Raw genomic sequence first — 17,729 nt, forward strand, 5'->3', positions numbered from 1 at the left:
CTAGAGGTCCAAAAATATATTCGAGAAATATTTCTGCACGCCTTCTTCACCATGAACGATCGCCCCAATCACACCGTCTGGCCGTATCACAAACACCTTCGTCTGGTTGGCTTCTACAAAATAAGCTGTATATGCATAGCCCCCCTCATCAATAAGAACGACATCAGCACAAGGAGATACGACGGGCGCCACTGGTGTCGACGATGGTAAAACGACAGCCTTGCGCACAACCCTCCTGTCAAATGCCTCCAGTGCCCCCAAGATCGAGGTAGCATCCGAGAGACTCGGCGCAAACACAAGCACCGTGTGACACCAGGGTTTGTACAGACCAAAAAGCGTCTTCACGTCAGATTCTCCACGTCCCACCTGGAGCACGTTGGGTGCATCAGGCGCCCTGTCCCCAGCCTCCAGATGCCCCTCGTCAAACACCCCGTATGCGTTGACAGGCTTCCCCTCGATTGGAGTTGCAAATTCATCGAGTACGATGCTGCTGAACCGACAGTTGACGCCAAGCATGAAAACAGTGGGGTTGTGTAGTCTGAGTTCTCCTGTTATTAGTGTCTGGTTGAGAATAGAGGTAGTCATCTCGATCATCTCGGAGATGACAGGGAGACGCTCGGCGCTGTATGTCTTCAGAAGAGACTTGTCGGCAAGTCCTTTTTCAACGAGCGCGAGTTTCTATCCTAGATTGAACTGGTGTCAGTGGTGTCAGTGATACCGCACACGCTGCATCGGTTACACTCACAGCATCTTGTACACCTGAATTGAGTCCCTGTTAATAGAGAAATGAGCAAACATTGATATTTAAAATCAGAACAGCCATATCTGGCCACCCGTAGGACTGTGAACACTGAACATACGTCAGTAGCTGTTTGGCAGAAGGGCACTCAAAACATACTGTGCAGCATCTACGACTTCCATCAGCACAACTGCACACGCCTAGATAGAACCACACACCACCCATAACGAACACTCGATCCTCGCCAAACTTGTTCACCAGTACGGATATTGCCCCTGCAACAAATGGATCAACGCGCTTCGACGCGTACAGAAAAGACAAGAACGCACCGGAACTCGCTCACCCAAACCAACTTGTTGAACGTAATCTCAGTGGGGATAAACGACGCGATGGACGCGAAGATAAGCTCCTCGCTCTGAATGGTCTTCATCAACTCTAGTTCGCGATCAGAAATGAAGAAGTGCCAGCCATCCTCGCCGATTTCGTCCGTTGGACGCAACATCAGTCTGTGGATTGTAAATACATCTCCAAGCCTCGAGAGCAAAAACTGCACATACGAACGGTCACTAAAGCTTCCAAATCGATGCATATGCTTCGAAACTGGATCAGTACAGCTTTCCATCAAATAAGTACAAAACGGACTCACCACTCTATCAAGACCAACTCCCTTTAAACGAATATCCCCAGTGATAATACAGAAGTCGTCTCTAGTCTCGCCCAAAAACGTGAGCCCAAGCTGTTTGCGCACGACGCCTGCAAAACATCCAGTCCCCTTGATCCCGGTGTATTTGACCGCCTCTCACCTTTAGCACCATCGGCGCCGATCATCCACTTGGTATCGAAAGTCTCTAATATGCCGTTATTTAGCCAGAACAGCTGCGATGCCCTCCTCGGACTGCTTGAACGAGCTTAGTTCAGTGTTCATCTCGACAGAGCAGTAAAACTTCTCTAGGTGGCGTCGCAGAACCACATCTAGGAGCTGTTGCCCTATCATCTTTGGGATGTGCTAGAAGACAAAATAATCAGCATGAAAGTCTTGAGCAGACGATAGTGGTGCACACGAATGGTACCGCTGGTGTAGGTTCCATATGCGGGGCCAACGGATAGTCTTTCAGAGGTTCCAACGTCCCGGGCTTGTATAAACGGATGACAGGGATTTGTTTTCCTAGATTGTTGACTTCCGGGACATTCAGGAAGTTGAAGAGTTCGAGGGAGCGTGGCTAGATCGTGCGTTTGAGACCACGGAGCATCCAAGAAGTGGATGTATGACAAACCCATATTGTGGGACCACGCTGTCCGATGCGAGGGTTTGGATCTTTATCGATGATGCGAACTGGGATACCGTTTTGGACAAGCGTCAACGCTGCTACCAGACCTGCTGGCCCAGCGCCTACCTAAGAAAGCGGAATTCAACTGAGGCATAAAATTCCATGATAAGCACGTCACTGACGACTAGCACAGGATGATCAGCGGAATTCATGTGCAGAGGTCAAGTGTAGTTCAGAGGGTATTGGATCAGTACAGAGGACAATCGCGTCGTTAGAACACAGGGACACATGGCATGTACTTACATGGCAAGTATGTACTAACTTGCAATGTGGTGCCTTTCGCAGGTCTCCTTATGAAACCCTTGATTCCTTCACGTGGCCTACAAGTACTGGCACGATTCCAGTAACGAGTGCGAAACTTGCCAATGCGATCGAGGGGGAATATTCACGGCCTCGTGGAATGTCGTCCCCTAGACGGACCAGTAGGCAGGCGAGGATGGTCGTTTCTACGCTATGGTCTGGACTCTGCAGACTGCTAGAAGACACCGCTAAGGCTGGTGCTTGCTGCTGACATCACTGTGCGAACTGACATGTCCTGTGACTCCACTTTGAGACCTGCGACGCGTACCGGGAGCACTGAGTCGTGACTCTTAGTTCTTACTGGTACTACTATGTACTAGTAGAACTAATGGTCAATAACTTTCATCCGTTATTTTTTCACGAGAATTTGATTGTCCGGACTTCCTTCGAGGAGATTGCCCCCGCAGGATGTAAGTTTCACATGCCTGCGTTGTTCCCTTGCTGAAGTCTAACGTTCACTCAGGCAGCCTGCAACTTGAAGGCTCGGTCTTTATTACCAAACGTACTCATACTCTTACCCAAAGTCCTCGAATATATCATGCAGGCAACCATAAAACTGATAGTCGCTTGATTTCCCAAACAAACTTTCGGGTCGCCCAAAGATAATCGCACAAATGGCCAGCATCTTCGACAAAACCACGAATCTTGGGTTCCGCAAGCCTGATAACTCCCTTTTGCACCGTCCGTGACAAGGATACGAAGTATGACATGCGATCAGGGCAATTAAGATTGGTCGGGTTCGTTCATGTTCTCCCTGTTCAGTGTTCTCTGAGATGGCGTCCTCCCAACATTCACGTTTCACCATGAAGCCAGGTCATCGCCGACTTTTTCAGCCATCCATCGAATCTATCATCGAGGTTTTTGAGCAGCATCACTGCATAGTAATTTGCTGAAGGTGAGTGGGGCATTTCCACTCAGTTGGTACGTACATGCTGATGATCTGATGCGTCTCATAAGCAGTCTAAGTGTCTGAGCCGCGCGAATTCTGGAAGTCCTTCTGTGCTACCTGAAAATAATTCGCTATTTGCAAGAGTCATAGCACAGATCAGTTAGTAGAACAATGGTCGGGTCTCGTTCTCATCCATCCACTCCCCCGCTGATCGAATACATTTCAAAGGATGTCGAAATGCGGTAAGCAACAGACAGGTTTATGATTAATTTCGTTGCGTATAGCCCAGAAATTATAGTCTACGGTGTCGAGGAACAGGAACACTCGACTATGCTAATACCTGAGGAACCTAATATGCAGGGTTCCTGATCAATAGTGTCAGTATTTATGACTCTGAGTCCAGTGGCTGTCATGTTCCTTGCTAAGATGTCAATACCAGGGGCCCAACCTCACCATCCCTAAGTATTTTGAGTGCTTTCGAACGGAAAAAAAATCAACAATGCCGAGTCACGAAGAAAGGTTACAAATTTAATACGTCGCATTGGTTGTGGTATATATGGATGAGTTGTGATTGTAAAAGTCGTAAGTAAAGATGAAATAGACTCAGGTCATTACTGGTCCAAAAATATTTTCGAGAAATACTTCTTCACGCCTTCCGCACCATGGACAATCGCCCCAATCACTCCGTCCGGTCGTATCACAAACACCTTAGTCTGGTTGGCTTCGACAAGATAAGCCGAATGAGCATGGCCCTCCTGATCAACGAGAACGACATCAGCAGGAGATGCGACAGGCGTCACCGGTGCCAATGAAGGCAGAACGACTGCCAATCGCACAAGACCTTTGTCGCATGCCTCCAGCGCGCTCAAGATCGGGGTAGCATCTGAGAGACTCGGCACGAATACAAGCACCGTGTGATACCAAGGTCTGTACAGACCAAAAAGCGTCTTCACGTCAGACTCTCCGCGCCCCACCTGGACCATGTTGGGCGCTTCAGGCGCCCTGTCCCCAGCCTCGAGATGCCCCTCGTCAAGCACGCCGTAGGCCTGAATAGGTTTCCCTTCGCCTGGCGTCACGAACTCGTCGAGAACGATGCTGCTGGACCGACAGTTGATACCGAGCATGGTAAGGATCGGGGTTCGTTGCCTCGTTGGGTCTCCTGTCGCTATTGTCTGGTTGAGAATCGTGGTGGTCATCTCGAGCATCTCGGAGATGACAGGAAGACGCTCGGCGGTGTATGTCTCGAGGAGAGACTTGTCGGCGAGTCCTTTTTCGACTAGCGCAAGTTTCCAACCTAAATTGAACTGGTGTCTCTGGCGTCAGTTGTGCTCTACATGCTGCATGTACCTGACTCACAGCATCTTGTACGCTTGAATTAAGTCCCTGTTTATAGAGGAATGAGCAAGTACCAGTATTAACTCAGACAACACATACCTGACCACCGGTTGGACTGTGGACGCTAAATATTCGTCAGCACATTCTGCCAAGAGGGCATTCAAAAATAGACATACTGAGCAGCATCTTTGACGACTTCCATCAGCACAAGTACATAACTCAAGATTATAAGCACATACCACCAGCAACAAACACGCGACCCTCGCTAAACTTGTTCACCATCCGGATATTGGCTCTAAGCAAACCGATGAACGCCCATCGACGTACATACAAGACACGCACGCACCGGAATTCGCTCACCCAAACCAGTTTGTTGAACGTAACCTCCGTAGGTATCAGCGACGCGATGGTCTCGAAGATGAGCTCCTCGCTCTGAGCGATCTCCGTCAGTTCTGCGTCCTGGCCGAATATGAAAAATTGCCAGCCATCCTCGCCAACTTCGTCTGTTGGACGCAGTGAGATGCTGTGGCTTGTCAATGAATGTTCAAGCCTTCAGAGCAGTAATTGCACATACGCTCGTTCACGAAAGTTTCCTAGTCGGTGCCAATACTTTGACCGGATGAGCAGCATTCTTCTATCAAATAGAAAACAGACGCACCGTTCTATCAAGACCAACGCCCTTCAAACGAATATCTCCGGTTATCATTCGGGTATCGTCTTTTGTCTCACCCAGAAACGTAAGCCCAAGCTGCTTGCGCACGACGCCTGCAAAACCATCAGTCTTGTTTAGATCGGCGCATGCGACCGCGTCTCACCTTTAGCACCATCAGCGCCGATTATCCACTTGGTATCGAAGGTCTCTGACACGCCGTTCTTTTCCAGAACACCTGTGACGCCCTGCTCGGACTGCTCGAACGAGCGCAGCTCGGTTCCCATCTCGACAGAGCAAGAGAACTTTTCTAGGTGACGTCGCAAAATCACATCTAGGACCTGTTGTCCCATTACCTTTGGGGTGTGCTAGAAAACACAACGTATCACGAATTAATATCACGTAAGCTTGAGAACACGACAACTTTACACACGAATGGTATCGCTGGGGTAGGCTCCATATGCGGGGCCATCGAAGATTCGCCAACAACTTCCAACGTCCCGGGTTTGTACGAACGCATGATGGGAACTGATTTCCCCAGATCGTTGACTTCTGTGACGTTCAGGAAGTTGAAAAGCTCGAGGGAGCGTGGCTAGATTGTACGCTCCATGAGACTACTGTGACATGACAAGTGGACGTGTGACGAACCCAGATTCCGGGACCACGCTGTCCAACACGAGGGTTGGGGTCTTTATCGATGATGCGGACTGGGATGCCGTTTTGGAGGAGCGTCAATGCTGCTACCAGACCTGCTGGCCCAGCGCCTACCTAAAAATGAATTAAGTTGAGGCAACTTCCATGACAAGCAGGTCACTTACGACTAACACAGGAGGATGAGTGGAATTCATACGTAGAGGTTGATGAGTTCAGAGCAGACACCCGCGTCGTTTTAACATAGGGGTAAAGCCGATCAAAACGCAAAGGTGGGATCAGGTAACCATAGATAACCATGGCTGTTCAACTGCGTATCGGCTCGTATCGGTATCCTTACAAAGAAAGATTTGCCGGCGCCGCACGTCACACCGGATGATTTGTCAAAATGCTCACCACATCTTCATGACGTCGACTGGACGGCAGTGCGGATGTCCGATGGCACTCCCATCGATGCCAAACAGACATCGTCTAGCGGACCGTAAACGTATGAGTTGTTGTTCAAAGTTTGAAGACTCGGAAACATGCGCGTGCCTGTGAAGTTCTGGGGCTTAGGACAGGTCAGCTCGCAAATATACTCTTTGACTATGGCACTGCTAGTCTTCAAGTGCCCATACGGGCAAGGAACATGAACTTGACGGACGATGTGGATAACCGGGTGACCATGTATAGCCACCTCATGAATTTCCCAGCTCGAATGTGCAGTGTCACCGTCTCGTGAGTCCAATTAGTTTACGGATTCCGCAATTCATCGATAGGACAGGTCGTTGCTGTTGTTGCTCATCGCTGCACTACAATCCCTGAAGCCTGAGCACTACACTCAGAATACAGTAACGGTATCGAGCTGAGAGGAAACCGAGATAATGAGAGCGCGCAGAACAACATTTCCGAGGACCAGACCTATAGGCCGTGCTCATCGTGTGTGTCGACGTGGAGGCTCCGAGCCTGAGAAAAAGATGCATTCCAAAAAGGGAATGAACCAAGCGACACCAGCTTCTTTCTTCTGAATCCTCCGCACACAGTGCCAACTGCTAAGAGCTTGCGCGAGCAACGCGCCTTCACACCAGGATGCACTCTAGTGATTTGAGATGCGGCCAGGCCCAGTCATTCAATAATATTCGATCACGTCCAGCCTCTCTACACACCTCTTGCACGAGCAGTAATATGTAAGTGAGACTAAGTGAGAGATGCTAGTGAGATGAAGGTGCTTGCGAACTACCTAGGGGAGAGTCGAAATCAGCCCTCTAAGAGAGCCAGACAGGAGCCAGAAGTTAAGCTTTCAAGTTCCTGTCGATGTCATTATCATGATGATTATAACGTTAATGCGTTAAACTAAGTATGACGGTCGCGCTCTGACCTGAAGCCCACTGGACTGCATCCTGCACTCGAACTTGCAACTAACAAACTGCTGTAACTCACTCTCGATTTCTATTTGAACTTTGAGCAGAGCACCACAACACCAATGCTTCCTGGCGCTATCATAATTAGTACTATATATAGGGCACAGCAATCAGCCCTCGTGGCCTCCTGTAAGCAGACGAGCGCCCAGCTGTTGTCCTTCAACTGCATTCCACGACCATCCAACCGTCAGCGAGCTCCCCACAGCACCAGAACCAACAACATTAGTCCAGTTATTCAACAGTACTAGGCCCTACTCCTTCCCACGCCGAAACATCGTCTCGCAACTTTAGTACCCTCAAAAGAAGCTTATCCCCGCATCAGCGTCCTCGTACGTCGCGAGTTATTTGCCGCTCGTATGATTTCTAACCGCACTGTGGTACCAGTATAGAAGGAACAATTATCTTCATTCTACCCTACAACCCACGGGAGACTACCGACTACATAGTACTTCTCGGATATATTCCATTCCATCTCACATTCTGTGTCACGATTTATCATCAACCCTTGTCAATAAATCAATGTCAGTATATTCATATTATATGTGCTTGTCTTGTTCTCTAATCTAATCAGCAGTTCTTGGATATGTCTGATGGAACTTGGGAGAAGTTATCCAGGTCGCTGTTAAGGGTGCTGAATATGACTCTCGTGAACGCCAGCCCCATCCGAAATGTTTGCAAGGGACCCGGGTGGACCTTCTCAACTACCTCTACGGATTGTTAGACGACACAAAGAAGAGCCAAATTATTTGGCTCCATGGCACAGCGGGCGTCGGAAAGTCCGCTGTTGCGTTCACTGTAGCTGAAAGGATGAGAGGTCTGAAAGTGACAGAGGAGACGAATGTCGAGAAGCGGCTCGCAGGAACCTTCTTTTTCTCGCGCAAGCACACGAAACGCCGCACGACTGGTTATTTCTTCGCGACGCTTGCCTACCAGCTGGCCAGCAATTTTCCCAGCATCAAGTCGTACGTGAAGAATGCAATCCTCGAGAACCCTGCCCTTCTAGACCCCGACAAGTCTCTTCGCGATCAGATGGAAGCGTTGTTCCTCCGACCTCTTCGTAAACTTCAATCCAGGTTGCGCGAGTGTCCACCTATGGCATTTATTATCGATGCCCTTGATGAATGCACATCTGAATCACTCGAATCTGAATCACTCAGTCAAGACCAATCCGAAAGCGAGCTTACGGAACTCATATCCCTGCTCGCCGAAGCTCTTCGCGATCCTGGTCTGCCTGTGACCCAGATTGTGGTCACAAGTCGCTCGGAAGCACATATTCATGAAGCTATGCAAAATGAAGATGTACACCCGTTGGTGTGCGAGATACCAGTGAGGATTTCTGGGAGAGGTGTTACTGCCACCATCTCGCTAGACGGCGCAGATGTTGACGAAGATATCTATCTTTTCCTGGAGCATTCCTTCAAAAAGCTGCGAAATCGCTTTCACAATTTCCCGCAGCCAACGAAGGATCAACTTGAACAGCTTGCGAGGCGAGCGGGTAGACGTTTCATTGTGGCGTCTACGATGATGAAGTTTATCGATGATCAACACAACAATCCCCGCCATCGGCTTCAACTTCTACTTCAACTAACGAGTAAACTACTACCAGGAACGGAGGTGAACAAATTATACGACTGTATCCTCTCCACGTGTGCAGACCCCTCGCGGGCATACATGCACTTGTCCATTGTCGCAACTCTTGCAGACCCTCTATCGATATCGCAAATCTCGGAACTTCTTGGTCCTGGTGAGGGCAGGGACGTCGAGAAAGTACTGGTACAGCTACGATCTGTCCTAGAAATTCCTACCGACAGTAGTCTCCCGGTGCAAATCTCTCACTCGTCTGTTCGTGACTATGTGTCGCACCGCTCAAACTGCAGCCTTCCTGAAGCACAATATATCGCATCACCGCACTCCCTACTTGCTCTGTCCTCTCTCCAGTTGATGGTGGAGGAGATTTCGGCAAGTACGGCGCTCCTGGATAGGCTCTCAGAATTGACGAGGTATAGCCAAGCTATGGAACCTCACGACCCCCAGAGTTTGAAAGACTCATTATCCTTCATCGTCCATCTGGAGCCACTGCAAGTACTTATGACTCTGCTATGGCTTCGAATGAACCACAGTTCAGAGTTACAATTCTGGCTAGACACCGCGGACGGGTGTGCCTGGCTAGACACCGCGGGCGGGTATGCCTGGCTAGAAACTGCAGATGGGTGTGCATGGCTGCAAACTGGAGGAGGGAAAGAGTGGCTGCAGACTCAAGGAGGGCACGACTGGTTGCTGACCCGGGGGGGGAGAAAGTGGTTGTCGAGCCCTGACGGGAAAGACTGGCAGTGCAACCATCATGCGACTTTCGGGTACCGATGGCCGTCAATCCTGAGGTCACGCCTTTTTTTATCTCGAAAATCCATACTGCTATCCTCATCATCGTCCTCATCATCCTCGACATCATCCTCATCATCCTCACCGTCATCCTCAACATCTCCACTACCATTCCCCGGGCCGCAATTGCCACCACCCTTACCGCAATTCCCCGAGCCATATGAGCCGTCCTCCCAGGCATACTCACAGCCACATCCCAGTAGCGGAGACTGGCCAGAGACAGATCAACTCTGGGTAGATGAGCTGGAGATCTCGGATATGGGAGGCTGGCTATTTCATGCCTTTGATGGGAGAGAATTTCTATGCACTCCACGCGGGCTACACTGGCTGCAGAGCCGAGGCGGACGAGAGTGGATGCAGTACCAGGGGGGATGGGACTGGCTAATGACCCAACGCGGGCAAGACTGGCTGCAGATCCAGAGTGGTCAAGACTGGCTGCAGACCCAGGGCGGTCAAGAGTGGTTGCAGAGCTGTAGCGGGAAATGCTGGCTGCAAACTGAGGGTGGGCAAGACTGGTTGCAGACACAGGGCGGGCAAGACTGGTTGCAGACACAGGACGGTCAAGACTGGTTGCAGAGCTGTAGCGGGCAATGCTGGCTGCAGACCGAGGGCGGGCAAGACTGGTTGCAGACACAGGGCGGGCAAGACTGGTTGCAGACACAGGGCGGTCAAGAGTGGTTGCAGAGCCTTAGCGGGAAACACTGGCTGCAGACCCATGGCGGTCGAAAGTGGTGGTTGCAGACCCAGGGCGGTCAAGAGTGGTTGCAGAGCCTTAGCGGGAAACACTGGCTGCAGACCCATGGCGGTCGAAAGTGGTTGCGGACTCAGGGCGGTCAAGAGTGGTTGCAGAGCCTTAGCGGAAACGACTGGCTGTGGACCCATGGCGGTCGAGAGTGGTTGCAGACCCAGGGCGGTCAAAAGTGGTTGCAGACCCAGGGCGGTCAAGAGTGGTTTCAGAGTCTTAGCGGGAAAGACTGGCTGCAGACCCAGGGCAGTCGAGAGTGGTTGCAGACCCAGGGCGGTCGAGAGTGGTTGCAGACCCAGGGCGGTCAGGAGTGGTTGCAGACCCAGGATGGGCGAAAGTGGCTACATACGCCACTTGGCCAAGCCTGGCGGTTGACGACTGTCTGGGTGACAATGGAAGAATTCTCGGGCACATTGCAAGCAAACAAAGAGTACATTATCGCCCCGGAACTGCATTTACACCCAGCTTTCCAAGTAATCCAGCAGTTCAAAAGCCTGCCAGATTTCTTGATGTTTCCTGTGTTCCTGGCATTAAGGCACCAAGATTCCACCTCTGCATTACTGCAAGGTCATTTTCCACCCGACATAGAGATCATCCATGCTATGCAGGCCTTCTCGAGTTTCGCATACACAGCACAGGCGCAAAGTCGAACAGTTTCTGGTGCTCTGGATTACGCATGTCAAAACTGGGCCGTCCACCTCTCGCGAGTTCCGAATCCATGGGATACGATGCTCGCCCATATATTTGAGTCGTTCTGGAATGATAACCTCCTCTCCTGGCTCGAAAGGCAGTGGTGTTTGAAGGATCTGCAGTCTTGCCTAGCTATTTTATCTGAAGGTCAGAAACTTGCAACGGTTTGTTTTCAAGTTTTTGCATCACTCAGAACCTGACCTGCGCATATAGGCACATCTTTACCAAGGCCTAGGGTCATCTCAGTGACGAGTCTGAAGGCTGTTGATGTTACAGTTATGCTACATGTCACGCTGTCTTATTATCTGTGCAATCACATCAGGGAAAACCTCGTTCTCAAATTGGATAAAATGCGATCTAACTTGCGCGAATTTGCGACAACTCGATGAATTTGACTATTGGATCAATTATTTTAGTCCCTTTCAAAATTTCGCAAATAGGATCTCAATTTGCGAAAGTCAGAACAGAATTTTCAGGTCGCTTTCCCAATCCAATCCAATTATATCAAGCAAATTCTATTAGATATCGAATCGAGATGCAATAGAATGCACAATAATTATCATTCATCCGCCATACCCTCGATATCGAGAAACATGAGACTCTCGGTGGCGCCAGGCTCGTCGGTCTTGCGCTTCGACCCACTATAACACGGTACAATCAGACAACTGCTGGTGACGCCAGGGCTAGAACTCACTGGACAGATTTGTATAAGCCATGCACGAGGATGTGACATTTTCACTCGCTGGCCTGAAAAATGCCGTTCAACATGCCGACCAGTGTTCGGTAGATTCCACCATACATCTCCGAGTTGAAGTCGCGGTCGTATTTCTCGGAGGAATACTGCATAATCACCGAACACACCTTTCATAGCATGATAGATCCATCAATATCTATCACAAAGCCACAAACATTGAAACACACCGCGGCGCTAGCGAGAGCCACCATTGCAACGGGTAACTCCACCTTGTCATGATGATCCTCCAGTGTCGATGTTAAATCATCGTGCCACTTTAGTCCCGCTGCGAGCTCGTCACTGAAGAAAGCGTCTTCAATAGTGTCCAAAACCACGGGCACTTGAAAAGGTTTGGTTCGAATAAGATCCCCCTGTAATGCAGCATCAACCCCGACAGTGACAGCCAATATTAGCATAGTACAAACCTTTGTATTGACAAGGATAGATGTAAGCATTGTTTTTAAGAAGCTCCGCAACCCTCTCGTCAGCACCTTTTGTTAGCTGATACTGTAGAGATACGACACTAGGTTCGTCACGTGCAGCCCGTGACAATGTCACTGCTTAGTGTTACAGGTTCGAATGTCCAGGTGACCTGTGACCTTACCCAAATAGATTCGCCTGCGGATCGGACATGGTGCTTCGCCGCTCGCAATGCCATTTGCAACCATTTGACATGCTGCTTCGTGATTCAAGCAACTTGCTTCAGTCTGTCGTGGATTCGCCTCGCATAGCGCTGAATGGTAACGAGTGGAATTGGAGACTCCAGTGGTCTTAAAGCCTGCCAGGTGAGTCTACCAGTATGATCCGTTTTCAAGCGCCCGTCATGCCATCACAAACTGATATGTTTATTGCTTCAGAGTGGCTCTCATGTGGTCGTGTTTTTGACCAGAGCAAACTGCCGCCTTCTGTTCGACGTGAGATCACACAGGTTACTCAGGATCCCAACTTCAATGCAACCAACCATCCCATCTCGGACTCTGCCTGTCGCACAGCTACTCAACATCAATATTTGCGCATCGCTGGACTGTGATCTTAGCCCAGATACCATCATTTTCTCAACAAACCCCCCTCTCCTCAGCCTTCCCAATGATTTCACGGCATGGTCAATTCCCCCGCTCCATTGCGTCACTCAGCTCCTCGATCAGTTCGGTCAGGCTTGGTTTAATGGTCACACTTCAGTCATCCATCCACTTTCCCCAACATTTCACCTTCCGTTCTGGGTTCTTTCATACTGGAGGGACATCTCATGTGCCCTGGAGGCTTCGTCTCACCTGGATATCGGCCCATGATTGGGTTCTTCAGAGGCTTGAGGATGAAGAGGACACAGGCTGTGGTGCTTGCGAGTCAGTAGTTGTAGACAAGGTTCTAGATTCGCTTGAGCATTTGCCATGGGATGTTGACTTGAAGGGGTTTGGTGCTCAGACCAGTCTTCACACACCAGAGCTTCTCCCTCTACTTGCTGACACGATGGTCAATGGTCGTGTACTTGATGCTCTTATTGCCGCTATCAATGATCGTGTGGATGAACACAATGATACTGCTGTCGAGACACTTGATTTTTCAAATTTATTGTTCCTGGGCGACACGCGGTGGTCAAAGTATCATTTCGACAAAGCCTTTACTCGGCTGCATTACCTCGGAGACTCGCTTCACGATGGCACCATACAGCGTGTCATTTTCCCTGTCAATGTTGCCAATGTCCATTGGGCCATCGTTAGTGTGGATGCTAGCACACGGATGATCTTGTACGGCGACTCACTTGGATGGTCCATGCCTAGTTCATATGTTGATGCTATCCGCCGCTGGTTGAAAAACCACGGTTTCGCACCATTTGGCAAAGGATCCTTGTCTCATGGGGAGCAGACAGACTCCTTTTCATGTGCAATTGTGGCTCTCAATACCATCAAGTACGCTGTCTTCAGACACCACCCACTGTTTACCGATGACTCGAAATATCATCTTCACATGGAGGAGTTTTTGATGTTGACAAAGAGCCACTTCAAGGTTCGTTTTTACTGTGTTTTTACGACTCGAAAAACTCATTTCCTCATAACAGTCTGAGGAATTACTTTCTGAGTCTTTGGAGAGCTCTTTCGCAGATGACACTAGTGATTTCGGCAGTCGAATTTTCATCATGTCCTCCATCATATCCCAGTCTGGTACCAGCAACAAGCCCCTCCCCTCTGCCTGACAACATCTAGCTCGGAACAATGTTTCCTTGAATCTTAGGGTTCGCGAAGAGGAAAAATCTGTTGGTTTGTTCAAGTACTTTCCAACTACGACACGCAAGGAGCATCTCAAATCAGCATGGACTCCTTTCTCTTGGGAGCTAGAGAGTTGTGAGCGGGATGCCCATAGGGTTCGTGTTGAAGGAGTAGAAAGAGATATATGCCGACGTGAGGGAAATAGGGAGTGGAAACAAATCCAACGTGCCCGTGAAAAGGCTATGAAGAAGGCCACTACAAATCACGCATCTGACATCGCTCCTGCCCTCCCAATGACAGATCTTGCTGAGGTGTCTCACCCATATCGCGAGATTCGAAGAGATGCGAGGGCGCATAAACCTAGTGTTCAACCTGGATGCAAAAGGAAGCATGAGGACACTGTTGCAGTTCATGTCAACTGGCAACACCCCTTGTTATGGGTTACTATTGCTGAAGCTGCTGTTCGAGTGGGGATTGGCATGTCTCCCATAGAGATTGTGTGCGATCTTCAGCAGAGGGACTTAGCACGATTCCGGACATTGACTCCACAGGTAGTTGGAACATGGATCGACTGCTCTAGTGACAAAGCTGTTTGGAGTGCGGCAACTCTTGCTTGTGTTCAGCGACGCAGCCTGCCCATGTACCAAAACACACAGAAACACATTCTATCCTCCTATCCCAACGTGGTCAAATTGATCATCGATGACCTTCAGTCTCTCTGTCTAGTTGGTGTTGCGTTGGACACTCTCCGCTGCCGTGGTATTATCCTTGCACACTTGCAACACTCCGTTCCTGATATTTTCGAGCATGTCGCCAGGGACGGTTCTCGCTTCCACTGCACGGAGAGTTGGGTGAAGGAGTTTCTCGCTGAGCATCTCAATTGGAGCTTCCGCAGGGCAACACATGCAGCACAAAAAACACCACCAAATGTTGATCAACTTCTCCTTGATCAGTTCCTCTGTTTAACGCTCACAATTCGTGACTGCGCAATCTTCGATGCTGCATTCATCGTCAATATCGACCAGATGAATATCGTCTATCAGCCAGCAAACACCTCAATTTTTGAAACAATTGGCTCGAAGCAAGTCTCCATGATCGGGCAGGAAGAAAAACAAGCATTCACTGTCGTCAATGGAATATCTGCCAGAGGTCATGCCCTCCCCTTGCAACTGATCTACGAGGGGAAAACTTCACGCTCTATTCCTTCAAAGTCTACTCCGCAATACAAGGAAGCGATGGAACTCAAGTTCAAAATCTCATACTCAAGTACACACACTTACTGGTCAACATTTCCCCTCATGTGCGAGTATGTTAACGACATTCTGGTGCCTTACTGGGAGGAGCAGAAAGTGTTACTCAATGCACCGGCTGACCAGGAGTGTATTTTGCACCTCAATGTGTGGAGTGTGCACAGATCAATTCAATTTCGCACGTGGATGGATATGACCTACCCTTGGATCAAATACCACTTTGTCCCTGGGGGCTGCACTGGTGTTGGTCAGCCATGTGACGTCGGTATTCAATGACCATTCAAACTTGCAGTCAAACAGACACAGCATGCTGATATAGTCAATGAGTCTCTTGTTCGACTTGCCCAAGACAGGTCTGCATCACTCATCCGACTCGACACAACAATTGGCACCCTTCATGATCGGTCATTGCGGTGGGTAATAAATGGATATCACGCTATAAACAAGCCCGAGCTTGTAAAGCAGGTTTGTTTCTCATTTTCTCGCACTGTTGAATCTTGATGTACAGAGCTAAATCATGTTTTCAAGGCATTTTTCATGTGTAAGGCCAGGGAGAATTTCAATCTCTCATTCGCGAGCCTCGCAAGTCAAGAGGTGTTGCAATATTTACGTGATGTTCAGAAGAATGATCCAGCTGGATGGACGAGGATTGCTACCGCTCAGTACAAGACTGTCAGCATCGACCAGCCAACAGACTCCGAGTCAGAGGATGAGGCCACTGATACTATTGGAGTTGAATCCCCCTTCGACGATGCTAGTGAGCATGACCTTGATGCCAGTGACGTGCCAATGGATGCACTTCTTGACCATATGGCTTCCGGGGGTGAACGTGTCCGTTCTGACTGCCGTATCGATGCAGATGGCGGACTTCTGTGTTCAAACCACTCTGAAGTCTATGATGTGGGTGACATTACTGCCGAAGATGTGGAGAGTGGCTCGAACAGTGTTCTGAAGGTTGATTATGGGCGTGGAAAGCGTAGACGCATCGCAAATTCGATGTATGATGATTTCTGGTCCCATTAGCGCTCAACCTATGTTTTTTTCTGTATGTCACAAATTAGCTTCGTCCCACCAAAAATTCATGTGACAGTCACACTAAATAGATTCGATTCGTTAAGGGCTGTGACCTGTGACGAACCTAGTGTTGTATCTCTACAGTAGTGCCGAAATCATCCGATGGGTCTCGGAGAGTCTGCGCTCCTTCGAAATAGTAAAGGACCGAGGTTTCAGCGCACTTATGAAAACAGGGCGTCCAGAATATTACTTACCATCACCGAAAACCGTTGCGCGTGATGTCAGACAGGTGTTCGTTCGAACGTGTGCACGCATTGCACAAATGCTACAGGACTACCCCGGAGAATTGAACTTTGCGACCGACGCATGGACGTCGCTGAATCATAGGGCGTTTGTCGCTGTTTCCGTGCATCTCGAACACGAAGGTAAAGCACTGTCAATGATACTCGACATAGTTGAGGTGGCGAAGGTAAATAGAATGAACGAGGGCACACACCATATTGCTGACTATTGGTAGTCACATACAGGCGCCAATTTAGCGCAGGAATTCGCAAATATTCTAGAGGAATTTGGTATATCAGACAAGGTGCGAGGAACTCAATATTGCAAGGAAAAAACTCACCAGGTCCATCAAGATATTGATTGTTGCTGCGGACAATGCGTCGTCCAACGACACGCTCGTTGCAGAGCTTGCAACGATCCTACCAAAGTTTGGTGGAGAGACAAACCGGTCGAGGTGTTTCCTCCACATAGTCAATCTTGTTGCAAAGTCATTGCTCCGAGAGTTTGACGCACCGAAAAAAAAGAGGAATCAGTCATCTGATGATGCGGAGGAAGAAGAGGGTGGTAGGGAAGACGGTAGGGAAGACGATAACGAAGATGAAGAGGAGGGAGGACTCACCGAGGATACCATGGATCTTGAGGAATCGCAGACACGAGTCGATGACTCCAACAAAAGTGTTGAGGATGATGATGATGTCGAGGGATGGGTGGATGAGGTTGTGCTGCTGAGTCCAAAGGAGCGCAAAAAGCTAGCGCGCAGTATTCGCCCAATCAGAATTGCATTGATCAAGGTGATAAGATAGTTACTCACCTTACATCCCCTACTGACACCCCCCAACAGGGTGAGTATGAGTTGACACCACATGAGTGGACGCTTGTTAAGCAGTTGCGCGATGTGCTCAAGGTGAGTGACATGTCACATACATCACACTCAATACTAACTTAGCGAAACGTACCTCAATGCTGATGTTGAGGACGTTGGAGATGCGATTGCCTGGTGGTACGGACACTGCAAGACTTACCCCTGCTTATCTCGGATGGCGCTGGATTATTTAACTATTCCAGGTACGTTTTCATGTTTTTTGTTTTATTTTTGCTTTAACACGCCTCCACAGCAACATCCGTTGATGTTGAATGGATT

General features: G+C 49.2%; 6 protein-coding genes across 6 annotated transcripts; 3 read left to right on the top strand and 3 right to left on the bottom strand.

Annotated features, from left to right (window-relative positions):
- EDB91DRAFT_1080369 (FAD binding domain-containing protein) lies at positions 1–2,219 on the bottom strand (the record flags this gene model as incomplete). Its single annotated transcript, XM_041315221.1, has 10 exons — positions 1–678; positions 746–772; positions 899–1,036; positions 1,083–1,286; positions 1,386–1,492; positions 1,543–1,585; positions 1,614–1,745; positions 1,801–1,959; positions 2,014–2,133; positions 2,190–2,219. The coding sequence occupies 10 exons, from the start codon at positions 2,217–2,219 to the stop codon at positions 1–3; spliced, it is 1,638 nt and encodes a 545-aa protein (XP_041179418.1).
- A 1,475-nt stretch (positions 2,220–3,694) lies between these two features.
- On the bottom strand, positions 3,695–6,142 carry EDB91DRAFT_1328205 (FAD binding domain-containing protein). Its single transcript, XM_041325271.1, has 12 exons — positions 6,059–6,142; positions 5,889–6,008; positions 5,674–5,832; positions 5,407–5,608; positions 5,250–5,356; positions 5,166–5,200; positions 4,938–5,114; positions 4,831–4,886; positions 4,768–4,777; positions 4,691–4,715; positions 4,613–4,639; positions 3,695–4,560 (listed from the first exon to the last, which is right to left on the bottom strand). Exons 1-12 carry the CDS (start codon positions 6,086–6,088, stop codon positions 3,868–3,870), a joined length of 1,641 nt encoding a protein of 546 aa, XP_041179419.1. The 5' UTR covers positions 6,089–6,142; the 3' UTR covers positions 3,695–3,867.
- A 5,433-nt stretch (positions 6,143–11,575) lies between these two features.
- EDB91DRAFT_1121068 (uncharacterized protein) lies at positions 11,576–12,365 on the bottom strand. The gene is made up of 3 exons (XM_041318218.1): positions 12,027–12,365; positions 11,800–11,966; positions 11,576–11,746 (listed from the first exon to the last, which is right to left on the bottom strand). The coding sequence occupies exons 1-2, from the start codon at positions 12,252–12,254 to the stop codon at positions 11,841–11,843; spliced, it is 354 nt and encodes a 117-aa protein (XP_041179420.1). The 5' UTR covers positions 12,255–12,365; the 3' UTR covers positions 11,576–11,746; positions 11,800–11,840.
- An 83-nt stretch (positions 12,366–12,448) lies between these two features.
- On the top strand, positions 12,449–13,899 carry EDB91DRAFT_1220390 (uncharacterized protein; the record flags this gene model as incomplete). Its single annotated transcript, XM_041320892.1, has 2 exons — positions 12,449–12,623; positions 12,696–13,899. The coding sequence occupies exon 2, from the start codon at positions 12,925–12,927 to the stop codon at positions 13,897–13,899; it is 975 nt and encodes a 324-aa protein (XP_041179421.1). The 5' UTR covers positions 12,449–12,623; positions 12,696–12,924.
- A 2,627-nt stretch (positions 13,900–16,526) lies between these two features.
- On the top strand, positions 16,527–16,823 carry EDB91DRAFT_1050067 (uncharacterized protein; the record flags this gene model as incomplete). Its single annotated transcript, XM_041313507.1, has 1 exon — positions 16,527–16,823. A coding segment is annotated over one exon (297 nt), but the record flags the coding sequence as incomplete, so codon positions are not given.
- Positions 16,824–16,938: 115 nt separating this feature from the next.
- Positions 16,939–17,097, top strand: EDB91DRAFT_1034383 (uncharacterized protein; the record flags this gene model as incomplete). Its single annotated transcript, XM_041312773.1, has 1 exon — positions 16,939–17,097. A coding segment is annotated over one exon (159 nt), but the record flags the coding sequence as incomplete, so codon positions are not given.
- Between the last annotated feature and the right edge of the window lie 632 nt (positions 17,098–17,729).

Source organism: Suillus paluster (assembly GCF_016628075.1).
Source record: "Suillus paluster strain FC165 chromosome Unknown EDB91scaffold_14, whole genome shotgun sequence".
NCBI lineage: Eukaryota > Fungi > Basidiomycota > Agaricomycetes > Boletales > Suillaceae > Suillus > Suillus paluster.

What these genes read in the sequence shown, in the direction of transcription:
- EDB91DRAFT_1121068 (XM_041318218.1), bottom strand. Translation starts at nt 12,254, where the DNA reads ATGCTAATATTGGCTGTCACTGTCGGGGTTGATGCTGCATTACAGGGG. An exon ending in TGGCTCTCGCTAGCGCCGCG is followed by an intron (nt 11,967 to 12,026) that starts GTGTGTTTCAAT and finishes ATGCTATGAAAG; the next exon opens with GTGTGTTCGGTGATTATGCA.
- EDB91DRAFT_1328205 (XM_041325271.1), bottom strand. Translation starts at nt 6,088, where the DNA reads ATGAATTCCACTCATCCTCCTGTGTTAGTC. An exon ending in CGGCGCTGATGGTGCTAAAG is followed by an intron (nt 5,357 to 5,406) that starts GTGAGACGCGGT and finishes ATGGTTTTGCAG; the next exon opens with GCGTCGTGCGCAAGCAGCTT. An exon ending in ACAGTCCAACCGGTGGTCAG is followed by an intron (nt 4,640 to 4,690) that starts GTATGTGTTGTC and finishes CTCTATAAACAG; the next exon opens with GGACTTAATTCAAGCGTACA.